This window comes from Nothobranchius furzeri, chromosome 10 (assembly GCF_043380555.1).
Source record: "Nothobranchius furzeri strain GRZ-AD chromosome 10, NfurGRZ-RIMD1, whole genome shotgun sequence".
Lineage (NCBI taxonomy): Eukaryota > Metazoa > Chordata > Actinopteri > Cyprinodontiformes > Nothobranchiidae > Nothobranchius > Nothobranchius furzeri.
The window spans coordinates 70,454,025-70,476,257 of record NC_091750.1 but is presented as its reverse complement, the minus strand read 5'-3'; the positions used below and the strand labels follow the sequence as shown (position 1 = coordinate 70,476,257).

The following is a 22,233-nucleotide window of genomic DNA, read 5'->3' as shown; positions in this document are numbered from 1 at the left end:
CCCTTGAGAGCCGGTGAGAAGAGGGGGTGTAGTCGGTGGTGTATGCTGTTTAGTCAAGGTGTGTGTGTGTGCTTGCTGATTATTTCCTGGTGGGGGGCGCAGTTGCTGAGAATCATCTGATCTGATCTCTGGTTTTGCACCACCTCCTGCTGCATCCTGAGCTATCTGGAGCATGAAGAACAGTCAAAAATCCTGATTTTTGAAACATGCGGTGACCTCTGGCAAGCTGCGGTCTTTTGGATCTTTAGTTCTTAGCTGATAGCCTGCAACATGCCTGGCTGAGATTAGAACCTGTCCAAGGTCCTGAAACTTCACACGAGAGAGTGTGCAGGTCTTGGCCCAGAGCGGGAGTCCAGCATCGGTAACAGTCCTTAAAATTGAAATTTAACAGAGATCCATGGAATAAGTATCTAATATATAATCTTCTATCATAGTAGTATTTGTGGCTTGAGAGATTTGATTAAAACATGTAATTTTGACGTGCACGCGCGCGGCACACATCTCATATGAGCTTTGAAATTAATTAGGCCCATCCAGATTTTTCTAGGCCCACCCATTTTCTATGTTCTGGCTCCGCCACTGCCTTCATCAGAAACATCAAGATTAGTACCTTCATCAGAAGCATCAGGATTAGTACCTTCATCAGAAACATCAGGATTAGTACCTTCATCAGAAGCATCAGGATTAGTACCTTCATCAGAAACATCAGGATTAGTACCTTCATCAGAAGCATCAGGATTAGTACCTTCATCAAAAACATCAGGATTAGTACCTTCATAAGCATCAGGATTAGTACCTTCATCAGAAACATCAGGATTAGTACCTTCATCAGAAGCATCAGGATTAGTACCTTCATCAGAAACATCAGGATTAGTTCCTTCATCAGAAGCATCAGGATTAGTACCTTCATCAGAAACATCTGGATTAGTACCTTCATCAGAAGCATCAGGATTAGTACCTTCATCAAAAACATCAGGATTAGTACATTCATAAGCATCAGGATTAGTACCTTCATCAGAAACATCAGGATTAGTACCTTCATCAGAAGCATCAGGATTAGTACCTTCATCCGAAACATCAGGATTAGTTCCTTCATCAGAAGCATCAGGATTAGTACCTTCATCAGAAGCATCAGGATTAGTACCTTCATCAGAAGCATCAGGATTAGTACCTTCATCAGAAACATCAGGATTAGTACCTTCATTAGAAACCTGGCATATCCAATCTACTGCCCTCTGGTGTAGAATCTCCAGGTGTGTAGGGCAAGTTTAGATGGTTGTATATAATTACATAAAACCAAACTAATTATCATATAGTTGTTAAATTAAAATGAGCTAATGTATGGTTCTGTTTAAATGGATAAGTGTGTTTAGTAATCATTGGCAGCCCCTCTGAGTTTTGGGGGAAACTGTGAAGTTTAGTGAAGAACAAAATCCCCACAATTACCTCACATTCAAAGATTTTTTTTTCTTACATGTGGAGGAACATTTCTTCATCCTCACAAGTTTCTGCTCAATAAAATTTGGTGCAACTGAATCTTGTGACTGAGTCTTTCATAACTGGATTTTAATGTCCTCCCAGCAATGCTGATTTCACACTGGTCGTTTGAGACAAACATAAGGAGACACTTTTCTACACATCAGATCGTTTCATTTCTGTCGGTTTATGATGCTGAAATGATGATCAGCGTTTTGTCAGACATCATCTATGAAAAGTTGAAGCACTTCATGTTTTGGTATGTGTAAACTGTGGCCTCAGCTGACACTTATTGTGACATAAAAGTGGGAATTTACAGCATTCAGGTTTATACGTGACTTTCTTCCTCATTCTTTAAATGTGATCTTTGAAACTGAAGTGTTAGAAAAGTTTAAAGTGCTGCTTGTTACAGTACAAGTGTTAAGCCCCGCCTACTCTGAGAGGTAAATCCTTTTCAACTCAGGTTTTTTACTTTTATCGTCTAAGTTTTAACTTTCTATTGTGTTTAGTTGTATTTAGTTAGTTAATAACTTTGTTTCATTTATTCTGTGTTGTTTTCTAATTCCATTGTTTTTGGTTCTTCTCGATAAATAGAGCAAAAAAGTTAATAACAAGCTACTCTGTGAAAAGAACCAAAAACAATGGATGTGGTTATTACTACTAATAAAAACTACACATGATTGTGTTCAGGTACGGAGGGGCAAAAGTGCCACAATGTAACAACATTTTAAAATTCTAAGAAAAAGGACATACAAATGACTTGAATAAACAATAAACCTGTCATAAATAAAATAATCACATTCAGCATTCACTTATTTGTTTCATAGTCATTGTTCCTGTGCAGATCGATTGCTTTAGTCTAAATGGAGTATTTTTAACCATGACGGCTCTCTTTGTAGGCATTCCCAACGTGTTGGTGGTGAATGCTTTAAACCTGGACATAAAACAGAATCAGGAATTGCTCACACCTAATCTGGGAAAACAAGGAATTGTCATGGTCTGTGTCTCTTTGTGTTCCTCATGTGTCCCCTGGTCTTCAGCCCTCCAGATATTTCCTCTCAGGTCCTGTGTTCCTTCAATCTCCCCCAGTCACCCCTCTGCAGTTTTTTATAGGTTCAGCTTCTCTTTTTATTAGTCTCTTTAGTATGTTTTTTCCACAGGTTTTTGTAGTTTCCCTTCCCCTTAGAATATTAGTTTATTTTGCTGCTCATCTTGTCTTTAGGTTTTTTACTCTTAGGCCTAGTCCACATGTAGCCGTTTTTTTTTTAACGAATATCCGCCCCTCCAAAAACTTGCATCCACACCACCTCGTTTAAAAAGAAACTGTCCACACCTACCCGGATAAATACGTTGTTAAGGACATGCCAGACCTGTAGGCGGCAGTACTTCCCCCGTTCTTAACCTCGTCCTTCGTCTGTGGTCTTCCGCAAGGAGCAGTAATTCCGCTTGCAAAAACAAACGAGCAAAAAGCGCTTGGACAATTGATAAAGCGAGTGCAGCTCTGAGGGCATCCATGCTGTCAGCTAGTGTAAACACAGGTCGCACACGTGATGTCAGCATTTTTTTTGTCGCGGAAAGTGACGTTGCGGACCTTAAAACTCCGGTTTTGTCTGTCCAAAACGGAGAAAACGCAGATCTTCACTTTGGCCGGAGTTTTTAAAAATATCCGTTTTCGTGTGGAAAAACTCAGTTTTCGTGTGGATGACAGGCCAAAACGTAGAAAAATATCTACGTTTTGGCAGATCCCCGGCTACGTGTGGACAGGGCCTTACTCTTAGGTCATGTTAAAGTTTCCTCCCTGATTAGTTAATTGGTTTCACCTGGTTCTCTCTCCACACACCTGCAGCCCATCTGCCTCCCATCATGCCCCAGTGTATATAAGCCCTGTCTTGTCTCAGTGTCTTGTCGGTCCATTGTTTGTGTGTCAGCGTTGGTTTGTGCTCCATGTGAGCTTTTGTATCTTGTCTCCATGTTTGGTGCTCTAAGTGAGCTTTTGTTACCTTGCCTCTAGGTTTTGTGCTCTGTGTGAGCTTTTGTTCTCCTGGTACTCAGGATTTTGTTTTTGGCTTCCTGCCATTTTGGATTTTGGTTTCCTCCTTAATAAAAAGGATTTTACTTTTAAACGCTCCTGCTTCGTGTCATCTGGGGTATCTGCATCTTGGGTCCTAACAACCTCCTTGTTCTCAACATGACAGGAATATTTATTAAAGAATCGAACACGAGTCTCTTTCTAAAAACAATGGTGCCACTTTGCTGCAGCAGCATCAGGGAGCCTTTGGTCACTTATAAGTGGTCATTTCAAGCGGGTTTCTCCAATTGAAGTAACATTCAACCTTTTTCAAGAGCTGCTCAAAAAGTGGTGGTCCTCATCAGGCCCCGTGAACTGTCTGGTAATCTGTGCTTCAGTTTTAATGGTCAGATGCTCCCAGATCTCCCCATCACTTTGGTGTGTCCTCCTGATGGATGGATGGTTATTAATGCGAAACAGACTCCCGACGCTTACTTGCATTTTAAATATCGTTTCTGGCCGGGGCTCGCCACACATTTGACATGTGATGACATCGCCGTCCCTCTGTAGTGCGAAGGCGTGATTCTCATGTCAGGCATTGCAAAAATGGAGCAATAATCTGGCCTCGCCACGGTGGCGGCAGTACCCAGATGTACTGCCAGTCTCCTTTGAAACCAGCAGCCGTCTGATCAGGATATTCGCCGTAGAACGTACTACAGATGTAGTCTAGAACTTCTTCAGAATAGGTCGTTGTGATGAACGAGTCGTGCACAAACCAAGCTGCCATGAATCCATTCAGACCAGAGCAATGGATTATGCAGCATTAGCCCTTCCCACTCGCTGAGCACTGCTTCTGCCTATTCCTTTTGTGGTTGAGATTCATGATGCCATCTTTGTTTTCTGAAACCTTTTTTCTGTTAACGTGACAACCAAAATTAGACGACATTCATTGCAAGTTGACAAAAAAAGTGTGTGTGTGTGCAACAACAGACTATTAAATAGTTATGAGTAATAAAATTTATACATTGCATTTACTCATATTTCAGATTTTATCGAGTGACAAAACTACAGTATCTCTGTAGTTATGCTGCTATAGGCTTAGACTGCTGGAGGATACACTGACCACTTTCCACACTCTACTGCTTTCTTCTACAGTTTGTTCTTTAACTGTATTATTTCCTGCTATTTCAGATGTTAAATTTATTTTCTCTCTAAGTGTTTTTCTCCCCAGAAGAAGCTACAATGATGTTCTGCTTAGCTGTGGTGGCCTCATGGAGGGGGCTATCGTCTAACACACTGCTGCTAACCACTAAAACATTCTCCCTCTCCTGATAACGTTTTACTTTCCTTGACGTTGGATGTGCTACTACTAGTTTACCCGTTTAATTATAGATTCCCTAGGATAAATACAATAGTTTATCTCTCACCAAATAGAATATTTACTAATAAATCACAACGTAACCATAGAAACATTGCTTGGTGTGTGTGTCTGCTGTCTTCTCCATCCCCAGTGAGTCGTGGTGGATGGCTGCTTATACTGAGCCAGGATCCTCTGGAGGTTTCTTCTTCACTCGTCAGTGACTTGATGCAACCTGCTGGGTTCCTTATATAGGAAACATTATTTCTGATTGGCTTAATGAACTGACCTGAATTGGAACGTCTATTATGTGAAGTGCCTTGAGACGACTCTTGTCATGATTTGGCGCTTTATAAATAAAACTGAATTGAATTGAAATGAAAAAAGATTTGGTGCTTTATTTATTGTACCGTGGCACTTTTGGTGCTCCATATTCTGGGTTTCACTTTTAACAAAAGGTCGAGATGCTTTTTCCATTTTTCTATTGATGTCCTGAACAAGGAAGTGAATTTTCAGTTATAGAAATAGACGGTTTATAATTGTCTTCGTGACAAACTCATAAAAAATCAAATAAAAACAGGACATGATGCAGCAGCAGGTCATTTGTAAAAGGTTAAATGGCTCTTTGACCTAATGGTGACAGATCCATACAAACCGTAAGTTAAACAGATATCATCATCTAGAACTTAAGCTCCTTCTTTACTTCCTTTTAGTGAAATTACTACATAAACAGTTCAAATATATCTGCATAAACTCCCACAGACTTCTTTGCTTTTCAGTGCTTTTGAGCCACTTATCTGAATGTTTTTCTCTTAAAAACTTCTGAAAAGCACCGCCTGGACTCCTGATCCATCACTTCAGGTTTTAAACCAGATGTAAGATCCGTAAACATCCATCAGTAAAACCATTTTTATTTCACCTGGTGTCAGTAAATGAGATCTGATTTACTCTTTTCGAATAATCACTTTTAAGCTATTTTAAAACTAGGCGGCACCAGTGAGAGGTTCTGGTTCTGGTCGATGCGCGGTCCTGATGGTTTCATCAAAGCTACAGTAACATGAAGGGAATGGTGTGATGAAGAGGAGGTAGTCAATCAGTGTTAGTGGCTTCAACAGTTTTCCTCTAACATTCAAGCGCTCCGTTCGGGTTCCTCAGGTCCAGGAGGTGTCACCAGAACGACGTGCCGGCTGATCCGGGTTCAGGTTAAGGCTCAGGACTTTCACACGGGACTCGTCATCTTCGCTTCTGACTCGGCTTCTTGGAACGCTGCTGTTTCTTGAAGTCGATAAGGCACCCGGTGGCTTCGGAGATGGAAGTATAGAATCTGATGGGAGAGTCACGGATCCGGAACTCTGCAGCTTCCTCCTCCTCCTCCTCCTCCTCCTCATCATCATCATCATCATCCTCCCGCAGGTCGATCACAGCTCTGAAGATTCAGCACAAAAAGAAATGTGTTTATCTACAAACAAAAACAAAACCGAAGTAATTTTGGATAAAATATCAGACAGTAAGTCTTAGACGGGCCAATCCCAGAACAACGCTATTTTCGTCTGTTGAAACCGACTTCGGGATTTGCTTTGGGAATTTCCTCAGGATAAACAGGAATTTTTTCTTACTGAGGTTGGAGTTTGGATCCAGAAGGTCCAGCAACTGAAAAAAAAAAACCCCACAAAAACACTTTGAGCAAAAGGTGGAACCTGATTTTACTGCTGGTGTTTGATTCTAAAGAGAACCAAAACTTAGGAGGAAAATAAAGATCCAACAACAATCGTCCTCGGAGACCAGCGGCAGCTAGAGACGCCTGTGTGCTGGGCTGGTCCTGAGTCCGTACTTCCTGTTGGTGTGGACGTGTCCACCTGAATGGTTTATGAGCCTACTAGGGTCGTCACGGTGTGAACATTTTACCTCACGGTTATAGCGACCAAAATTACCACGGTTTTCGGTATCGTGGTATTTTTTAAACGTGTTACATTTTCAGACAACTACATAAGCTCTGTATATCAGGAAATATTGTCCTCAGTTTGTGTCTAAATTTTGTCTAAAATGTGTTATTTTGTAATTATGTTGTTTATTTGATTACATTTTTCCCCTTTAGTCTTTAAAATACCGATATTTGTCCATAACTTCTTATTTTTTGTCTGTTTGATGTCATCATTTTAAAAATATTAGATCAGATGATACTCAGTACTCAAGTAGCCTTCTAATCAGATACTTTTTTACCCTTACTTGAGTAATAAACCCTATATCAGGAAAATATTGTCCTTGGTTTGTGTCCTTCCAGTGAGCTTTGCAGATTTGGGAAAATGTCATCAGGCAGTAATCGTTGTTAAATTCATAATTATTCTCGGAGAGAGACCAACTCTTATCTGCCCCTGGGAGCCCCGTAATGCATAGCGTCATTTCAACATGGCGGTGTCAGCGACACGGTTTATATGCAGGTAGCGGCGCTGCGGCTGCTTTATATAGCGACTCGTTGCATTCTCCCTCAACCCAAATCCTCGGATCACGCATTTTAGCTAAAACGCTAACAATAGCTTGCCTTGCGTTGACTGCAGAGTTGTGGGTGATGGTCACACAGATGTGTCATGAGATTTGAAGCGTTGCTGCCTTTCACAGACACTTTTTCTGCACGTCCTGCAAACAGGATAGCCGTCTGCTATCAGCTGTCCCTCTGCATTCTTCAAATATCCAAAAGATGCCCGTACTTCCCACTTTGTCTTCTTTGAGGGATAATAAATCGCAGCCACGGTAATCCACAGAGAAATTTTTTTTTTTAAAACAAGACGGTTAATATTATTGTGACTTTTTTACCGGGATTTACAGCTACACCGGTTACCGTGACAACCCTAGAACCTACTGGTGTTCCTAAATGGATTCTGTTATAACTTAAACCAGGACGACCAGAACAAGCTGAAACTCTGGAAGTCTCACCGCTCACGCCCCCAGCAATAAGGCCGGTGAAGCATCAAGTAACTCTCTCTGCCCTTCTGTTCGTCCCTTCTTCTAAGCACCATGACGTCACGAACTCACCTGAATCCCTTTTTTCTGTTTGCTTCAGAGCCGACAGCAGGTTCCCCTTCTGGAAGGTCACAGGTGAACAGAATTAAATCAGCTGTAACGTCCGATTTTAGATCTGAAGGTGTTCAGCTCACCGCTGGCGTCCTGGAGGTGGGACGAAGGCAGCAGAGCTCCGTGTGCTGGCTGTAATCGCTCAGAGGAACGACTTTCTGGCAGATGTAACACTTCTCCAGGTTCCTTTAGAGTCAGACGTCACAACTTAACGGCAACGACAAACTATTTTGTTCTGAATCAGACTTCACATAAAAACTTGTTTTATTTTGAAGGCAGAAGTATCAAGAATAAGAAACCGAATCAAAAACTTTCCTCGGCGGGTTAATGTTTGTAAAGCTGAACCGAATCATTCGTGTGATTTTAGTGAATCGGAATCCTTTGTTTTAAACACAAAAGCTGATTTCACACACCTGATGGTCTCTTCAGCCGTCTTCCCTGCTCTCCTCTTCCTTCTGCGAAGAGTCGCCACTTCTGTGTGTGAAGAGGAGGAGAAGTCGGCGTTACATTCAGTAAACAATCAGTTCTTACTTCAGCTGATCCAGCTCTTTAAGTCATCACAGTGTTCACTGCTACTCGGCATCACAGGTTCACTAGTTACTGGTCACTTCCTCTTATATTGGCTACACACTTAAATCACTATCGCCACCTAGTGGAACATCATCCAATCAGCACGGTCGGTTTTCACCATCGGTACAGAAACAGAAGTCCGATCTGTTCTGGGTGGAATCAGACGCCAGGGAAGCCTTTTCTGTGTTGACTGATGCGGGCGATCCTGTCATTCCCAGGTTGGTCTGATGGTGGCGGCGTTGGCTTGATTCAGACTGAAGGACTTTTGAGGTTTTTATAACTCAGTCCAGCCAGATTACAGACACTATTTAAAGTCGGGATTATGAAAAAATGTGTTGTTGGATTGAGTGTCCAGAGGTGTTTGTTGTTGTGAATGAATTGATGTCACAATAAAACAGCGGTGTACGGCTCCACCCACTCACAATCTGTCCCAAATGAATGAGCTTGCTGCTCGATGGAGGTGCAGTGGTGGAGTCATCCGTCTTACTTATCTACTCAAGTTCTAGAGCCACGACGCAGCGCAAAGCAACTCCGCTAACATTTGTCATTTCTGATCTCAGGTCAGTTCTGATGGACTCAGATTAAACCACCAGGTGATCGGACTCAGAAAATCCATCTTAATCTGTGATCAAACCACCTTGATCTCAGAGATTAGACTGTTTGTCTGTGAACGCAGCATTAGCAAGCAGAAACGCCCTACTCCCAACCCCGGTCTGTGAACTCACCACTTCTGAATGCTAAAGCATCTTCAGAATGACCCTTTTCATGTTTTCTGTAGATTACAGCTCTTTGGGATTAACGCACACATCCACTTTAAATGCGGTTTCATTTGATATGAAAGTAAATAACTCCCCGTCACCTTGGAAACGGCCTCCTCCGACTCTCCTCTCACCTACGACGGCCACCTCGCCATCGCAGTACGCCGCGTGCATCTCGATCTCGCTCGCAGGGAACGACGCCTGGCAGATGGGACAATCCACGGACGCCGTGGGGCTGCGAGGGACGACTGCCGACTCCAGCTCAGGAGACGCTGATCTTTGGATCCCTCGGTCCTTCGTCTCCTCCATGTCCCTCCTGTCCCCCTTTACTTCCTTTTCATCTCTCAGAGTCCAGCTGCTGCAGCCCGAGATGTTCTCCTTCGTCTTCGTGCACGTCGCCACTGAAACAGAAATATAATCTAATCTGGCACAAACTTTTCCTCAGAAGTGGCACCACCAGAAGGTAAATGATTACATTACCTCCCATTTCCTCTCCTCCGTCCTCCTCGTCCTCACCCAGATCATCCCTAATGGGAGAACCCTCTTGGGGGATCGCCTCTCCCTCTTGCAGCTCAGCATGCGTCTGTGAAGAGATTTAAGTAAATAGACACAAGTTTAATTTTTGCATCCAACATCAGATTTTGAATCTAAAACGGATTCTTTAATCTGCGTCATTTGTTGACATTAATTCTCAGGACTTTTCATAACCTCTGGAAACAAAACTTGGGCATCTGGGAGGCAGAAGTCTGGATTTGATCACTATTTTCCCTTTAACCTTTAAAATGGAACTGGGATTATTTTCTCGGCACAGTAATGAGGAGCAGAGTACAGACGCTTCTCTTTTCGCTCCCTCATCTTTTTTCCCAAGGCTCTTTGTCCTGTCTGCCCACAGAGCGCTTCTCTGCATTTCTTCTGAAAAACCCTATTTTTAACCATGGATTTGATGAATTGGTCATTCAACGCGATCGATGAAATCTTTTCTACAGTGAGAACGGAGCAGTGGGCTCCCACATGTCCACGGGGACACACCCGGTGGGATATACTGTATGTTGGATCCCTGGAAGGAGTGGAAGATCGTATGACTCTCCCAGTTGTCCATTGAGGACGACGAAGATGTGTGGATGTTTGGTCTGATGATCACTGGATTTCCCCTGATTGGAGTGGGAGGATATCTGGTTTTCTGGAAATTTGGGAAGACGGGAGCGATTGGAGGGTGACCCGCACCCGCGGAAAGCACCGTCCATGTGGAGACCTCTCAGACTGGGACGTTACTCGAGGAGAATCGTAAGCTGGACAATGTTCTAGCTGCGATACCGGCATTAGTGCGCAAAATGGATCTTATCTTGGAGAGGGTCACCGGACGGTATGGACAGGTTTAAAAACCCAAAATTGTCTTCACTAAAGGACTGGAATGATCACTTTAAAGACTGAAGGCAGAGAGGAAAATTATCTCAGCCTGACCCAAACAAAGTCTTGTTATCTGAATCTGACGCCCTGGTAGCCTTGAGCTGCAAGCAACTAAAACCCCCACGAAGGAATGCAGACAGATGCTGTGAAAACCCGACCCCCCCCGTCTTTGGATTGGTGGACTTCAGCCTGGTGAGGTCATCAACCTGCAGGAGTCAATGTGCTCTGCGCTTCTCGCAATATCTCCCTCCCACCTGTGACTGTACAGCAGATGAGTGCCGTAGATGGCTGCTCTTGCTGGGGGAAAAGGGATCCCAGTCCCCCCCCCCCCCCCCGCCTTCCTATTGGAGTCTCATGTTATGTTGTGTTGTCTGAAGTCTGTTGCATACATGTCTGAGGTGTTTTTTTGCAGAGCAAAGCTGCCCTCCCTGTGGAGGGTAACTCTGAAGTGCCTTTTTTTCCCTCCACCTGAACCAATCCTCACGTAACCCTCTTATCTCTATTAAGGTAGCGTGACTCAGGGTTGCAAATGACCACAGTCACCAGTTCTTGTCATGTGTCTTGCCCATGTATGTCTGATCTCAGAATTGTGTGTACTGAAACTCTAATTTCCCTCTGGGATTAATAAAGTATCTTTGATTGATTGATATGCAGTAAAAAGCCCCGGATCAGCCTTCATAACTGACCTCTTCTGCTCCATCGGTGACCACGATCAGGTCTTGAGTGCCGTCGTCGCTCAGCTGTGTTTCTGTTGTTGGAACAGGAGGAACGGGTTCAGACAAAACAGCATTCCTAAATAAATCCACGAGAGGCCGGTCGTTTAGGAGGAAAACGTGGTTTAGGCCACTGGTCTGCAGTAGAAAACTAAATAAAACTGATTTTACACCAAATTATCCAGTTTGATATAAAAACAAACATTTGAGAGCATTTTTGGTGTTTATAATTAAAGGGATACAACTTTAGAAACTGGCATTTTATTCTCGCTAAACACAAAATGATTTAATCATTTAAGGAACTTTTGAAAGGAAGATGGTTCAGATGGAGAATTTAAAAGAAACGTGGTGATTTTAGACTTTATTAAAAGTCTGTTTTTCTTCCTGAAAATTGTTTTTTATTAGAAAAAAAATGTTTCGAGATCAATAAAAACGAAATTCTGAACTATATATATATATATATATATATATATATATACATAAATAAAATTACCTTTAGGGGGGAAAAAGCTCTAAAGACACCCTAACGGGGCTTCGTGCGTTTTATCCTAAAGTTTGACTTTTATGACCATTGAACACGTTATTATTAGATTATTTAAATAAAATACCCTTCCTTTAATTGTTATTATAAATTAAATAAGCATCTATATATAAAATTAAAGCAGACATGAGAACCTGGACAAACATCACAGTCATCGGTCTCCATCTGCTCTTCATCACCATCGTTCTTCTCTTCATTCTCTTCTTCCTCGACTGCGTCATTCCTTTTTCTGCCTCTCCGTCGGAGTCCTCTTCTGACGACAACAACAACAACGTAAACAACCAATCAGATCTTTTCCATCAACATTTAACAAAAATGAGACGGAAAAACATTCGACTGTAGTCTGATTTTTTAGCTCAAACCTTGTTTTTAGTCCCAACTTTGAAGGAAGACCCGTCTCCTCCATCACCCGAGTTTCAAACTAAGATTATATTTGGTTGAATTATGATGGAATAAAGTTAGTTTCGGTCAAATATTGAAGACAGAATTATGGATGACCTGTCAGCACTCGGTTGTTGGTGTTTTTGAGTCGCGCGTCTGTGGTGGCCATCTTTATTGGGACTGTAAATCAGAAATGTGTGTGTGTGTACTTTTGCCTTTATCCATTGCAGATAGATTTGGCCTGTATATAAGGAGGAATGTGATTATTTATACAGTTTAAACATGCAGCCATTGTTTTTTTCGCAGCAGATGAGGGAGAAGCAGACAGGGAGGGAGGGACTAGTTAGCAGACCTGCCAAAAAGAAGAGGGTCCAGGCATCTCAGAAGTTTTTGTCCAAATATCAAGAACAGTGCATGCTTGCGACCCTCTAAACAACCTCAGCATGCATTTTGCACAATCTGCAATTATGATGTGGACACCAGCCGCCAGGGAGCTGCAGGTAATCAGTATATTAGCCCAGGTGATGCGTGCATACCGGTATGTGCTTTAAGCCAATTTAATATTACGCTCTTGAGAACAGAAACACCTGTTGCAATTTACTAAATAAATAATTACCATTAAATACATATAAATGTTTGTTTTATTAATTTGTATTGAAATAATTTAATGCAAGTAGCTTATATAAACACAAATATTATATAAGGGAACTTTGGAGTTTGACTGTTTAATATTAAAATACACGTCTATAACCTTACTAGTCAAAATAAGAACTGTGTGTGTGTGTGTGTGTGTGTAAAATTTTCCATCCAGTGAATGGGGAGATTACAGCGTGAAAAGCAATGGAGTTGAAAAAGTTCGCGAAAAAACGCCGCACAGCATTTTGACAAGGTTGGCAGGTCCGTGATTCAGACATAAATTAAATCAAAGAGCTGAACATTGGTTTCGTTTATTATGATCGATGACGGAGGATTATAGAAGGTGGAACTCTAGAGTCAGGAGGTGCAGCACCTGGACCGTTTATGGGGGAGCACCTACCAGGAAGTTCCACCTGTGTGTACCAAGCCCAGAGTCCCGACTGGAGAAGTAGTGATTGTATCAGTGATCGTTTTAAACCAACCGGTGTTGTATCAGAAAGTGTTCCCCCTCCTCCTCCTGAGCGTTTCTGACTTTTGTTTCTATTGAAGAAAAAAGTTGTGAAGGATAAATCATTCGTACCTCGGTGGAACCTGAGGCTGAGGAGACGGCGTCGGTGCATCGGGCGACGGCGACTTCTAGGGAATAAAAAACAAGCTGGTTTAAGCAGCTGGCACATCTGATTCCTCCTTAAAAGGAGGAGGGAATATTATCTGACTGAATTCCTCAGAGAGAAAGTGAGGCGTGTTTAGAGGAGCGGCCATGTTGCCGTGAGCGTCTGACCTCCGACTGCGGCTGGATGCCCTCCCCCCACTCAGCCTTCCTGAGCAGAACCCTCTGAGTCTGTTTCAGACTCTTCTCATAAACCTCCATCTGGGCCACGATCACCTGATAGAAACACCAACAGCAGTAATCAGATTACTCTGTCTCTGGTTAGAAAGTGAAAGTATGATGGCTGACATGTTTTCCTGAGGGTGAAAGGCTGAGTGGTCCTGGTCTGAATCACCTGAGTGTATCTGTCTGGGTCCAGGCCTTGAGGACAGAAGGGAACCCCCCAGTAGTAGTGGATGGTCGGCTGGTTTAAGGACTCCTCGGGTGGGGGGGTGTTGCCAGCCGCTTCCTGTCTGCTGGTGGGAGAAAGTTCTTCTTCTGTGATGGAAATCTGCAGCCTGCTGGTGGATGTGGATGGCAACGTGCGTTTGTGGAGTTCCAAATCACGTTTCCCCGTTTCCTGACTGTAGAGAACACACAGATGTTCATCACCAGCTTTTTAGATTCATAAGAGAATTATGTACAGATAAAATCTAATCAGTCAGTAACTTTTAGGTCTCAGAAGGTAATTTAAACTCTGATCTCACTGCTGCCTCTTAAGAATGGCTGCCGCCCCCCAGATTCCCTTCTGCTAAGCACATTTAGAGCAGTTTGGGCTGAAAAGAAGTCTTAAAGGGACTTTACGGAGTTTTGAATTTTTATGCTCGCGATTGCCCCCTCAGGCCAAAAGCGTAATGGCAGCTTCAATAGTAGGCTCGTGCACGAGGCGCGCATGCTGTACGTGCACACTCCTTAACAAAAATAACAGCTGAGACAGTCCCTTGTGTGTGTGTGTGTGTGTGTGTGTGTGTGTGTGTGTGTGTGTGTGTGTGTGTGTGTGTGTGTGTGTGTGGGGCCCGGAAGACAGAGGACAGGAGAACACGCCAGGGCTCATTCTACAGGACCAGGGCACTGTAGGAGAATGTATGAAGGAGACATTTATTATTTCTATACATGTTTTGGCTGTCAAACTTCCATAATGTCCCTTTAAAGTGAGCTGTGACATAAAGCTGCTGAAACAGTTTTTCTGCAGAGGTCGAGGAGGCGGAGCTGCAGCATCGTTTACACCACATGTCAGACTCAAGGCCCGCGGGCCAGATGCGGCCCGTGGAGCATTTTTATGTGGCCCGCGAGATAAATATCAAAAATATATTCAAACTGGCCCGCTGGCCCATTTTACCGCAAAGACTACAACTCCCATGATGCTTTGCAGCGATAGAGTGGAGCCGAAGCGCCCCCTCCTTTGTGTTTTTTCCAGCATCTGCTGCCGGTGTCTGCAGCTCCGCTGTCTCGGACAAACTAAACACTCCTCTCACTCAGCGCCGCGTTCACTCAGCTGTTTTCCCACGTTGAAGCCCAGAAATGGAGATTTTAACCGCTCAGTAATGTGTTCACAACTTAAAGAGAAAGTTTTCAAACTAACGTCCAGACAGAGCTGATATAACTCCAGCGAGCAGCGACACGCTCAAACCAGCACGACTCTGTGGCTGCTGTCGTCGTGTTTCCTCCCCGACTCACAACAACATGGTCAAGCTGCTCAGACATGTTCAGCAGCACAAACCTATGTGAGCACCTGTTGTCAACTAATGCTGTCATTGATGAAGATGAACAAAACAACAGGAGTCTCCTCCTCAGCTCAGATCAACCCCATGATGCAGGTATCTGGCTGGAACAGGTGAGCATCACAGTAAACCAGTGGAGCAAACTGAGCTTTAAATATGTTGGTTTTATGCTCTTTTTCTGCTGCAAAACATGAAAGTTAACAGGTGAGATGTTGCATTTTCATTTAAGATAAAATTATATGTGGCCCAGTCCTATCTTGATTTTAAAAAAACAACAGAAAATGCTCATTCCTGATGGAAAAATCTCATTTGTGATGTGATTTCTGTACCTGGAGTCCGGCCCAGGTTCCCCCGGAGAACCTGCAGCTTTGTGGTTCTGGGAGGCCGTCCGGTGTTCTGCCTGAGGAGCAGCTCTCTCCTCTGGGAAGACGGGACTGACGAGAAATGTTTGATCTGCTTCGTCTTGCTCGTCTTCGTCCGACCAGACTAACGCCATCTGGCTTGGCGGCTCCGACTCGGCGGACATCTGGGCTTTTAGATTCAGCTCTTCTGAAACAAAACGTGTCAGGTAAAACTCTGACCACGCAAACCCACCTGAAGCAGAGGTCTGACCCTACCAGATCTGGAGGGACGTGGACTTCCATCGGGCTTTGGATCCTTCATCTGAAAACAAGTGTTGTGGTGTGAAATATTAATTTAAGATTTACATTAATAGCAAAAGTTTATTTATTCAACAGAAGATTCAGTCAGATTATTTTCATTCGATAAACTGGAAAGGCAACCCTTTTGTGTGTTTTGTTTCAACAATGAGGCAAGTTTAAAAATGAAGAAATTTATTTACTAACGATTTTAAACTGAAAGATTTGAAGCGACAATCATAAAATGAAAATTCATAGACGGCAATTTAGATGACAATCCTTAACAGCTTTGATATTACTTGTTTAAAAGCAGACCCGTGTTGGATGGAGCTAAAATTGAGAATGATGAGTTTGGAATGTGTGGATGAAGTTCTCAGAAGGTTTCTTTCAGAGGGAATGGAAGGTGTTCTGGATGAAATGATGTTTTGCAGATAACGGAGTTATTTTTAGAGAAAACAGCATCAAACACATTCTGTCGTGTTCTACCTCACCCAAACAGGCCGACCCTCTTGTGGATCCGGAGATCGGAGGATGGGTTCATCCAAGATGACACTCGGGGCTGGCAGAGAAGACGCCGAGTGTCCGATACTCTGGTCCGGAGTGGTGACCGGGCACACGGCTGTACGAAGCGTTTGGCAGATGCATGTTTCATATTTAAATCAACTTCAGAAATCAAATGACTCTGGGAGAGTCCTGCGTTAGCTCGTTAGTTTCGTTTGTTCTTTAGCCATTCTTGTCGGCGTGACAGACAGCTTGCAGAGGGTCAAGGAGACGCCGTTCTCCATTCCTCGTGGTGTTGGTCCCAGAACTGGACGTGAAATCTGTGATGGTTAGATTTACCAAACTCTCTCAGAACCCCTCCCTCTCTCTCCGGAAAAAAGCTCGGTCATGCGTCACAGAAAACATGTGCTGCAGTTATCTGAACTCTGTGTTAGCTGACAGCGAAGGTCTTCTCTGCTGAACACATCTTTAATCATTATAATAATTATAATACCCAAGCATAATAACCCATTTCATGTAATTAAAATACCTTTATATCTGAACCAAGTGATCATGTATTAATGATTATTTAAACAGTAATAAAATCATAAGTTTATTCATTATTATCATCGTGGCTCTAAGTGTCCTTCTTCTGGGACGGAACAGCAGATATGATGTTGTGATCTTGGCAGACATCGTGGCTCCTTGGGTTTCATCTGTGGATTCAATGTACTGTTTGACCCCAGCGTGACCCAGCTGGGCAAATGTGACCTTTGGCACAAATCAGAGAGCCTTCATGCCGTTACACAAGCAAGGCACAAAAATAAAAATCCATTCTATTTTAAACCTGAAAACTGGCTTGTGAAGCCGATCCTAATAAATAATTTGAAATATTAGTTTCTGCTGTCTCTAGATAATCCACCAATCTGATCGCTTTAAGAAATCCAGCTGCAGATCTCATGTTGATAAAAAATAAACTAGAACGCACAAATTCAAGAGGAAAAGAGTCCTTCTGCTGCCACATTTGTTGAAAATGGCTCCTGAGTGAAGTGATGTTCTCACCTGCCAGTGGTGCAGCTCCTCCTCGCGGTTACAACCTGCAGCTGAAGGATTCAGAGACTTCTCCTGCACATTTGTGACGGACGGAGTTTTTCCAAACACCGGGCTCATGGGAGGCTCGTCGTTCCACCTCCTCCTCCTTCGGCCGTTGCTTCTGGAGGCTGACAGTCCCTCTAAGAGAAGTGGGGCGTTGGGGGGATTGGGGCTTCGGGGGAACACTGGGCTCTTGGGGCAAAAGGACGTCACAGAGGGGGTTAAACTGTCCTGGGAGGAGAATCCGAACACTGCGGTTTCCCAGTTGGGAAGTCCGCAGGCGCTTGGAGACGCCCCCTTGCTGCTAAACTCAGGACTCGGCTCAGTCTCTCCGTCCTCTCCCTGGACCATCTTTGAGAAAAAAGGACTTTTGGGAAACGAGGTGGGGTTGCTTCGGGGAAACGTGGGGCTCCTGGGTTGAGCAGACTTTTCAGATATGGTCAAACTGTCCTGAGAGCACAGGACAAAACCGGAGCTCCTGCAGGTGTCCACCAGTTCCTGTTTGAGGCGGTCGATGTGGAGCGCTACGTTGCGTCCGGTTAGCGCAAAGACGGGGGACTTCTGGAGGTGAGCGTCGTCGATCTGGGTGGAGTCTGAGCTCTGGTCACAAAGAGACGTAAATGTTCCTTTCTTACTTTTAGTGGATTTTACAGCACAGAAACAAACCTGTGGGGAGTGGAGAGGAGCAGGGAGAGACTCCAAGCTGCAGGGAGAATCCTGACTCTGGAACGAGGGCGGCACCTCCAGTTCAGGACTTCCTGCACTCCTTTTCCGCTTTTTACTAACATTTTCGTCTCCGGGTCCTTTTGTTTCTGGGAAAGGGATTGGGAAGTTTGATGTAACACTAAAATAAACGATGTTGTTTCCCGTTGTTGAGTTTAATGTTTATCAGAAGGAGACTGAGCTCAGTGGATTCACCTGACTTCAGGTCGTTTTCAGCTGTGCAGCCGTCCACTGGCGCTCCCGGATCGACGGCGGACAGCCCCTCCCTGTACGAGAGCCTCCGTCGACAGCTGAGCCTGTGGGAGCGATCCGTTTTACTCGGGGAGTTGAGGCACGGCTGCGTCTGTCCGACCATCTACGAGACAGAAGCAAATCTTCACATCCTTAGCTTGTTATGAATGAGAGGCCTAAAGACGCAGATGAGCTAGAGGCGACAGGTTTCCCGCCGTCTTATGAGAAGCCGCTGTCAGCCATTTTGATCTCCCAGATTTTTAACGCAAATAAAACAGCCAACCGAAGCAAACCAGGATCATCCTTTCTAGGAACTCACGCTTTCCTGGATGGCCTTCATCACAGCCTCCTTCTCCTGCTCCTGCTGGAACGCGACATCGCTGGCTTCCTTTTCACTCAGACGAAGAGCGAGGTCCATCATCTCCTCCTCCGTCATCTCCTCTGAGGAGCGCACAGCCAGGCAGAACCATACCGGCAGGTTAAAGTAAGCAGCAGGTCACATTTGGGTTTCGTTGTTTTAAAAATGGACAAAACTCTTAAATTGTGTGAGCAAATAGTCATTAAAGAGAGTGTTTATAATTAAAACAGGTCTTTTAAACTAATCAATAGGAAGCTATGGTGCAGATGATGCCCATCCCATAATACACTAGCATGCAGATGGGGCTGTGGCTGCATGAAATGCAGCAATAAAGCTGAAAATTGCCTTATTATTTTACTTTGGCTTGTGTTGCGGATTTAATCCCATGTCTCTAAAAGCCCTGTGAACTTTGACCTCTCCCTCACCATCACTGCTGCTTGCCTGGCGAGAAGCTTCACAAGCACATGAAACTCCAGCGATGCTTCAGGAGTCGCCGTTCGTACTCCAAATCATTTAACAATAACACGTGTTTCAAGCTAACTCCATTATGGGGAAAGATGAGTGGGAAAGTGTTTCTTGTATTTTAATATAAAGGAGCCAAATCAGGGTATCTGCAGGTTTAAGGGAGCCAAATTTAACACTTTTTAATACCTTTTTTAAGGCCACTTTGACCAAATTTAAGCTATTTTAAAAATTAAATTTAAGCTATAATTTCCAGCTATTGCCTGGAACCGGTGCTAACCACGTCGCAAACGTGGGATTAACCATCCAGTTACCATTAAGCTTACAATTCCCCATGGTGCAAGCTCCCACTAGCTTAACCAGCTAATGTGCTCATTTAAATTAGCCCCCTTTCACAACCAACTGAATGTGTACAGTTTCGCTTATATCATACACTAAAAATGCTGAACACCAACTAGAAATTCACGAAAATGTTATAGAAATAAAAGAATCTTGTTTATCGGGTCTTTGGTAATTTAAGACCTTTGGAAACTGTATTTAAGGATTATTTGTCATTTTTAAGGATTTTTAGGACCTTAAATTTGGAAACGCTAATTTAAGACTTTTTAAGACTTTTTAAGGACCCGCGGATACCCTGCAAATAATCTCATCGTCATGACTACAGCAGCTCACCCTTGTGGCCTGTAGAAAAATACATGTATGTGATACATGTATGTGTTTTTCCTTTATGCACCTGGCCGACTTGCACAAAGGTGAGGCAGCAGAAGGACCTGAGACTGAACCAAAAACCTGCTCTAACTCCTGAGCTGCTGCCGCTCCGTTTGAGTCATTTAAGTCGGATAAAAGCTGCTCAACGAAACCAAAAAGCACTCTGTGGGGTTTTTTTAGACCTGTTTTGGGTTTATTTCCCGTTTACCTTTGGGTTTGTTTGCTCTCTCATTCCGGCGTCTCTCTCTTGCCGGTGACTTTGCCAGAAGTAAAGAAGTGAACTCTTTCTGAAAAATCAGAAACCAAATGCAAAGGTTCAGCTGCTCGGTTTAAAATGTGTCTAACAGAAATGGTTCAGTCTGAGTGGAAAAAGAGACCCAAATAAAGATCATTTTGTAAAATCTGAGTAAAACACGTTCAAAAGAGAAGTTAAAAATGATTTCGAACGTCACCCCACTGTCCCCGTCATCAGCAGATTCGTCCTCCTGAGTGTTTTCTTCTGTTTGTTGGTCGTCTGAGAAGATGTTCCTGCTCAGCTGTTTTCTCAGAGCCATCCTGGTTTCAGCTCACGTAACTGCCATCAAGAGAAAAGCACAACAGCTCTTAAACGATGGCCCATTTATTCAGATTTGAACAGTTTCTGGTAGATTTGAATCAATCCTTTTTTAGACATCAACAGGAAGTCAACACCTTAATGTTTCAAAATAAGATCTACTTTAATATAACCTGTTCAAACCTTATTTTATTGAGCAAAAGCAAACATACAAATAGATACAAACAATTCCAGTTTAGAGGGCTGATACCGATTTCTGATACTAGTATAGATCTGACCTTCTGACAGAACTAGCGCTGCCTGAACAGTCCTTCTTCCTTTCTGATTCATTTGATATTTACAATAATGCAAATAAAATGTGCACAAGACTGATCTGTTGCTAGTCTTTAATTGGAGCTAGAGAAAAAAATACGTTTTTGTCTGTGTCACATTGGCCAATCACAGCTGCTTCTTCTTACAAGTTCGTTTACAAAAGAAAACAAAAAATAAGATTTTCTTTAGGTAAAATCTCTTTTAAATGACACAAATGGTCCTGCTGTTAAGTGGCTGGTAGGGAAAAAATAAATCCAACACATTTTTGCATTTCATTATATATGAATAAAAAGCAGCCAGAGCCCAAATAACATTTGTGAAAAACCTCCAGAAAGCCTGAATATTATTCATCAAGATCATGTTGAACAAATACAACTAAATCAGGCTGTCTAACGGTGAGACGTTATTTCTTTCAGCCAAGAAAACAGGAAACTACTTAAGTACTCAGTTCTGCATTATCTGTCTTGTATTTCTGGTGCTTTATGACCTGAGGTTGACCTTTTCCCATTATAAGATTCAAGAAACAAGCCTTCGTAATTTTGTTTTGTGATTAAACTCAACCGGAAGCTCAGAATTCACCTGATAACGAACACTGATGTCCTCCTCTTCCTCATCCGTCTGCGACACTCGGAACGGTTCTTTCAGCCATAAGACGATCCTGAAATTACCCCAAAACCGAAATGAAGTCATTTTTAAAGCGTCTCTGACCGTAAACCAGCGTCCGTGAGCTAAACGAGAACTAAACAGCGCATTATAGAAACAAAGCTGCGGATAAAGTTCGGAGTTGCGGATTTTTCATTTACATCATCAAACACAAAACATCACACTGACTTTTTATTCATTTGTTCACCACTAGAGCTACCGGAAACACAACTTAAATAAAAGATACTCGCAAAAACACTCACATCATATTTTCAAACACTTTTGCGGCGCCATGTTTGTTTCTATTCAAGAGATCACGTACACGGTACGTCAGGACGTCGCTCACGCTACCTTCACAAACGAACTATTTTTTCAATTACGTTTCTTTTATTTATGTAAATTCCAAGGTTAGTTTTATTTGCATCAATTTTCTAATATCTGACTTATTTTATTTGTAAATATTTTTTCTTTTCATTTAATTCTGCCTTTAGCTGTTTAAAATTTTGTTTTTTTCACCAAACAGCTCCAGCCTTGAGGACAAATCCAGACAGGTGCTCCTCAAAGGATTTTTCATTTAAGTCTCTAGAGCAGCAGAAATCTGGGATTTAAGTTACTCATCCATCTCACGACAGTATCCTGCTCTATGGTCTCAATTCCACCAGAGATCAGCTCCAGACGCTTTAGTGGCCCCATGTGGTGAAACATGCACATCGCTGTAGGTTTAACTGGTTTAAACCTTAAACCACAG

General features: G+C 43.0%; 1 protein-coding gene across 4 annotated transcripts; it reads right to left on the bottom strand.

Annotated features, from left to right (window-relative positions):
* Nucleotides 1-5,850: 5,850 nt before the first annotated feature.
* Nucleotides 5,851-21,831, bottom strand: uimc1 (ubiquitin interaction motif containing 1). Of its 4 annotated transcripts, none has more exons than XM_015957545.3 (22): nt 21,749-21,831; nt 21,423-21,501; nt 20,431-20,552; nt 20,187-20,265; nt 18,770-18,891; nt 18,415-18,574; nt 18,163-18,308; nt 17,467-18,096; nt 15,904-15,949; nt 15,616-15,835; nt 13,921-14,149; nt 13,698-13,802; nt 13,497-13,552; nt 12,034-12,152; nt 11,332-11,393; nt 9,719-9,821; nt 9,340-9,639; nt 8,324-8,384; nt 7,994-8,096; nt 7,872-7,920; nt 6,458-6,491; nt 5,851-6,267 (listed from the first exon to the last, which is right to left on the bottom strand). In XM_015957545.3, exons 3-22 carry the CDS (start codon nt 20,530-20,532, stop codon nt 6,075-6,077), a joined length of 2,919 nt encoding a protein of 972 aa, XP_015813031.3. In that variant the 5' UTR covers nt 20,533-20,552; nt 21,423-21,501; nt 21,749-21,831; the 3' UTR covers nt 5,851-6,074. The 4 variants fall into 4 exon arrangements, with proteins under 4 accessions (XP_015813031.3, XP_054604877.2, XP_015813032.3 ...); XM_054748902.2 differs by having other exon boundaries at nt 12,034-12,149; XM_015957546.3 differs by having other exon boundaries at nt 15,616-15,832.
* Nucleotides 21,832-22,233: the final 402 nt, after the last annotated feature.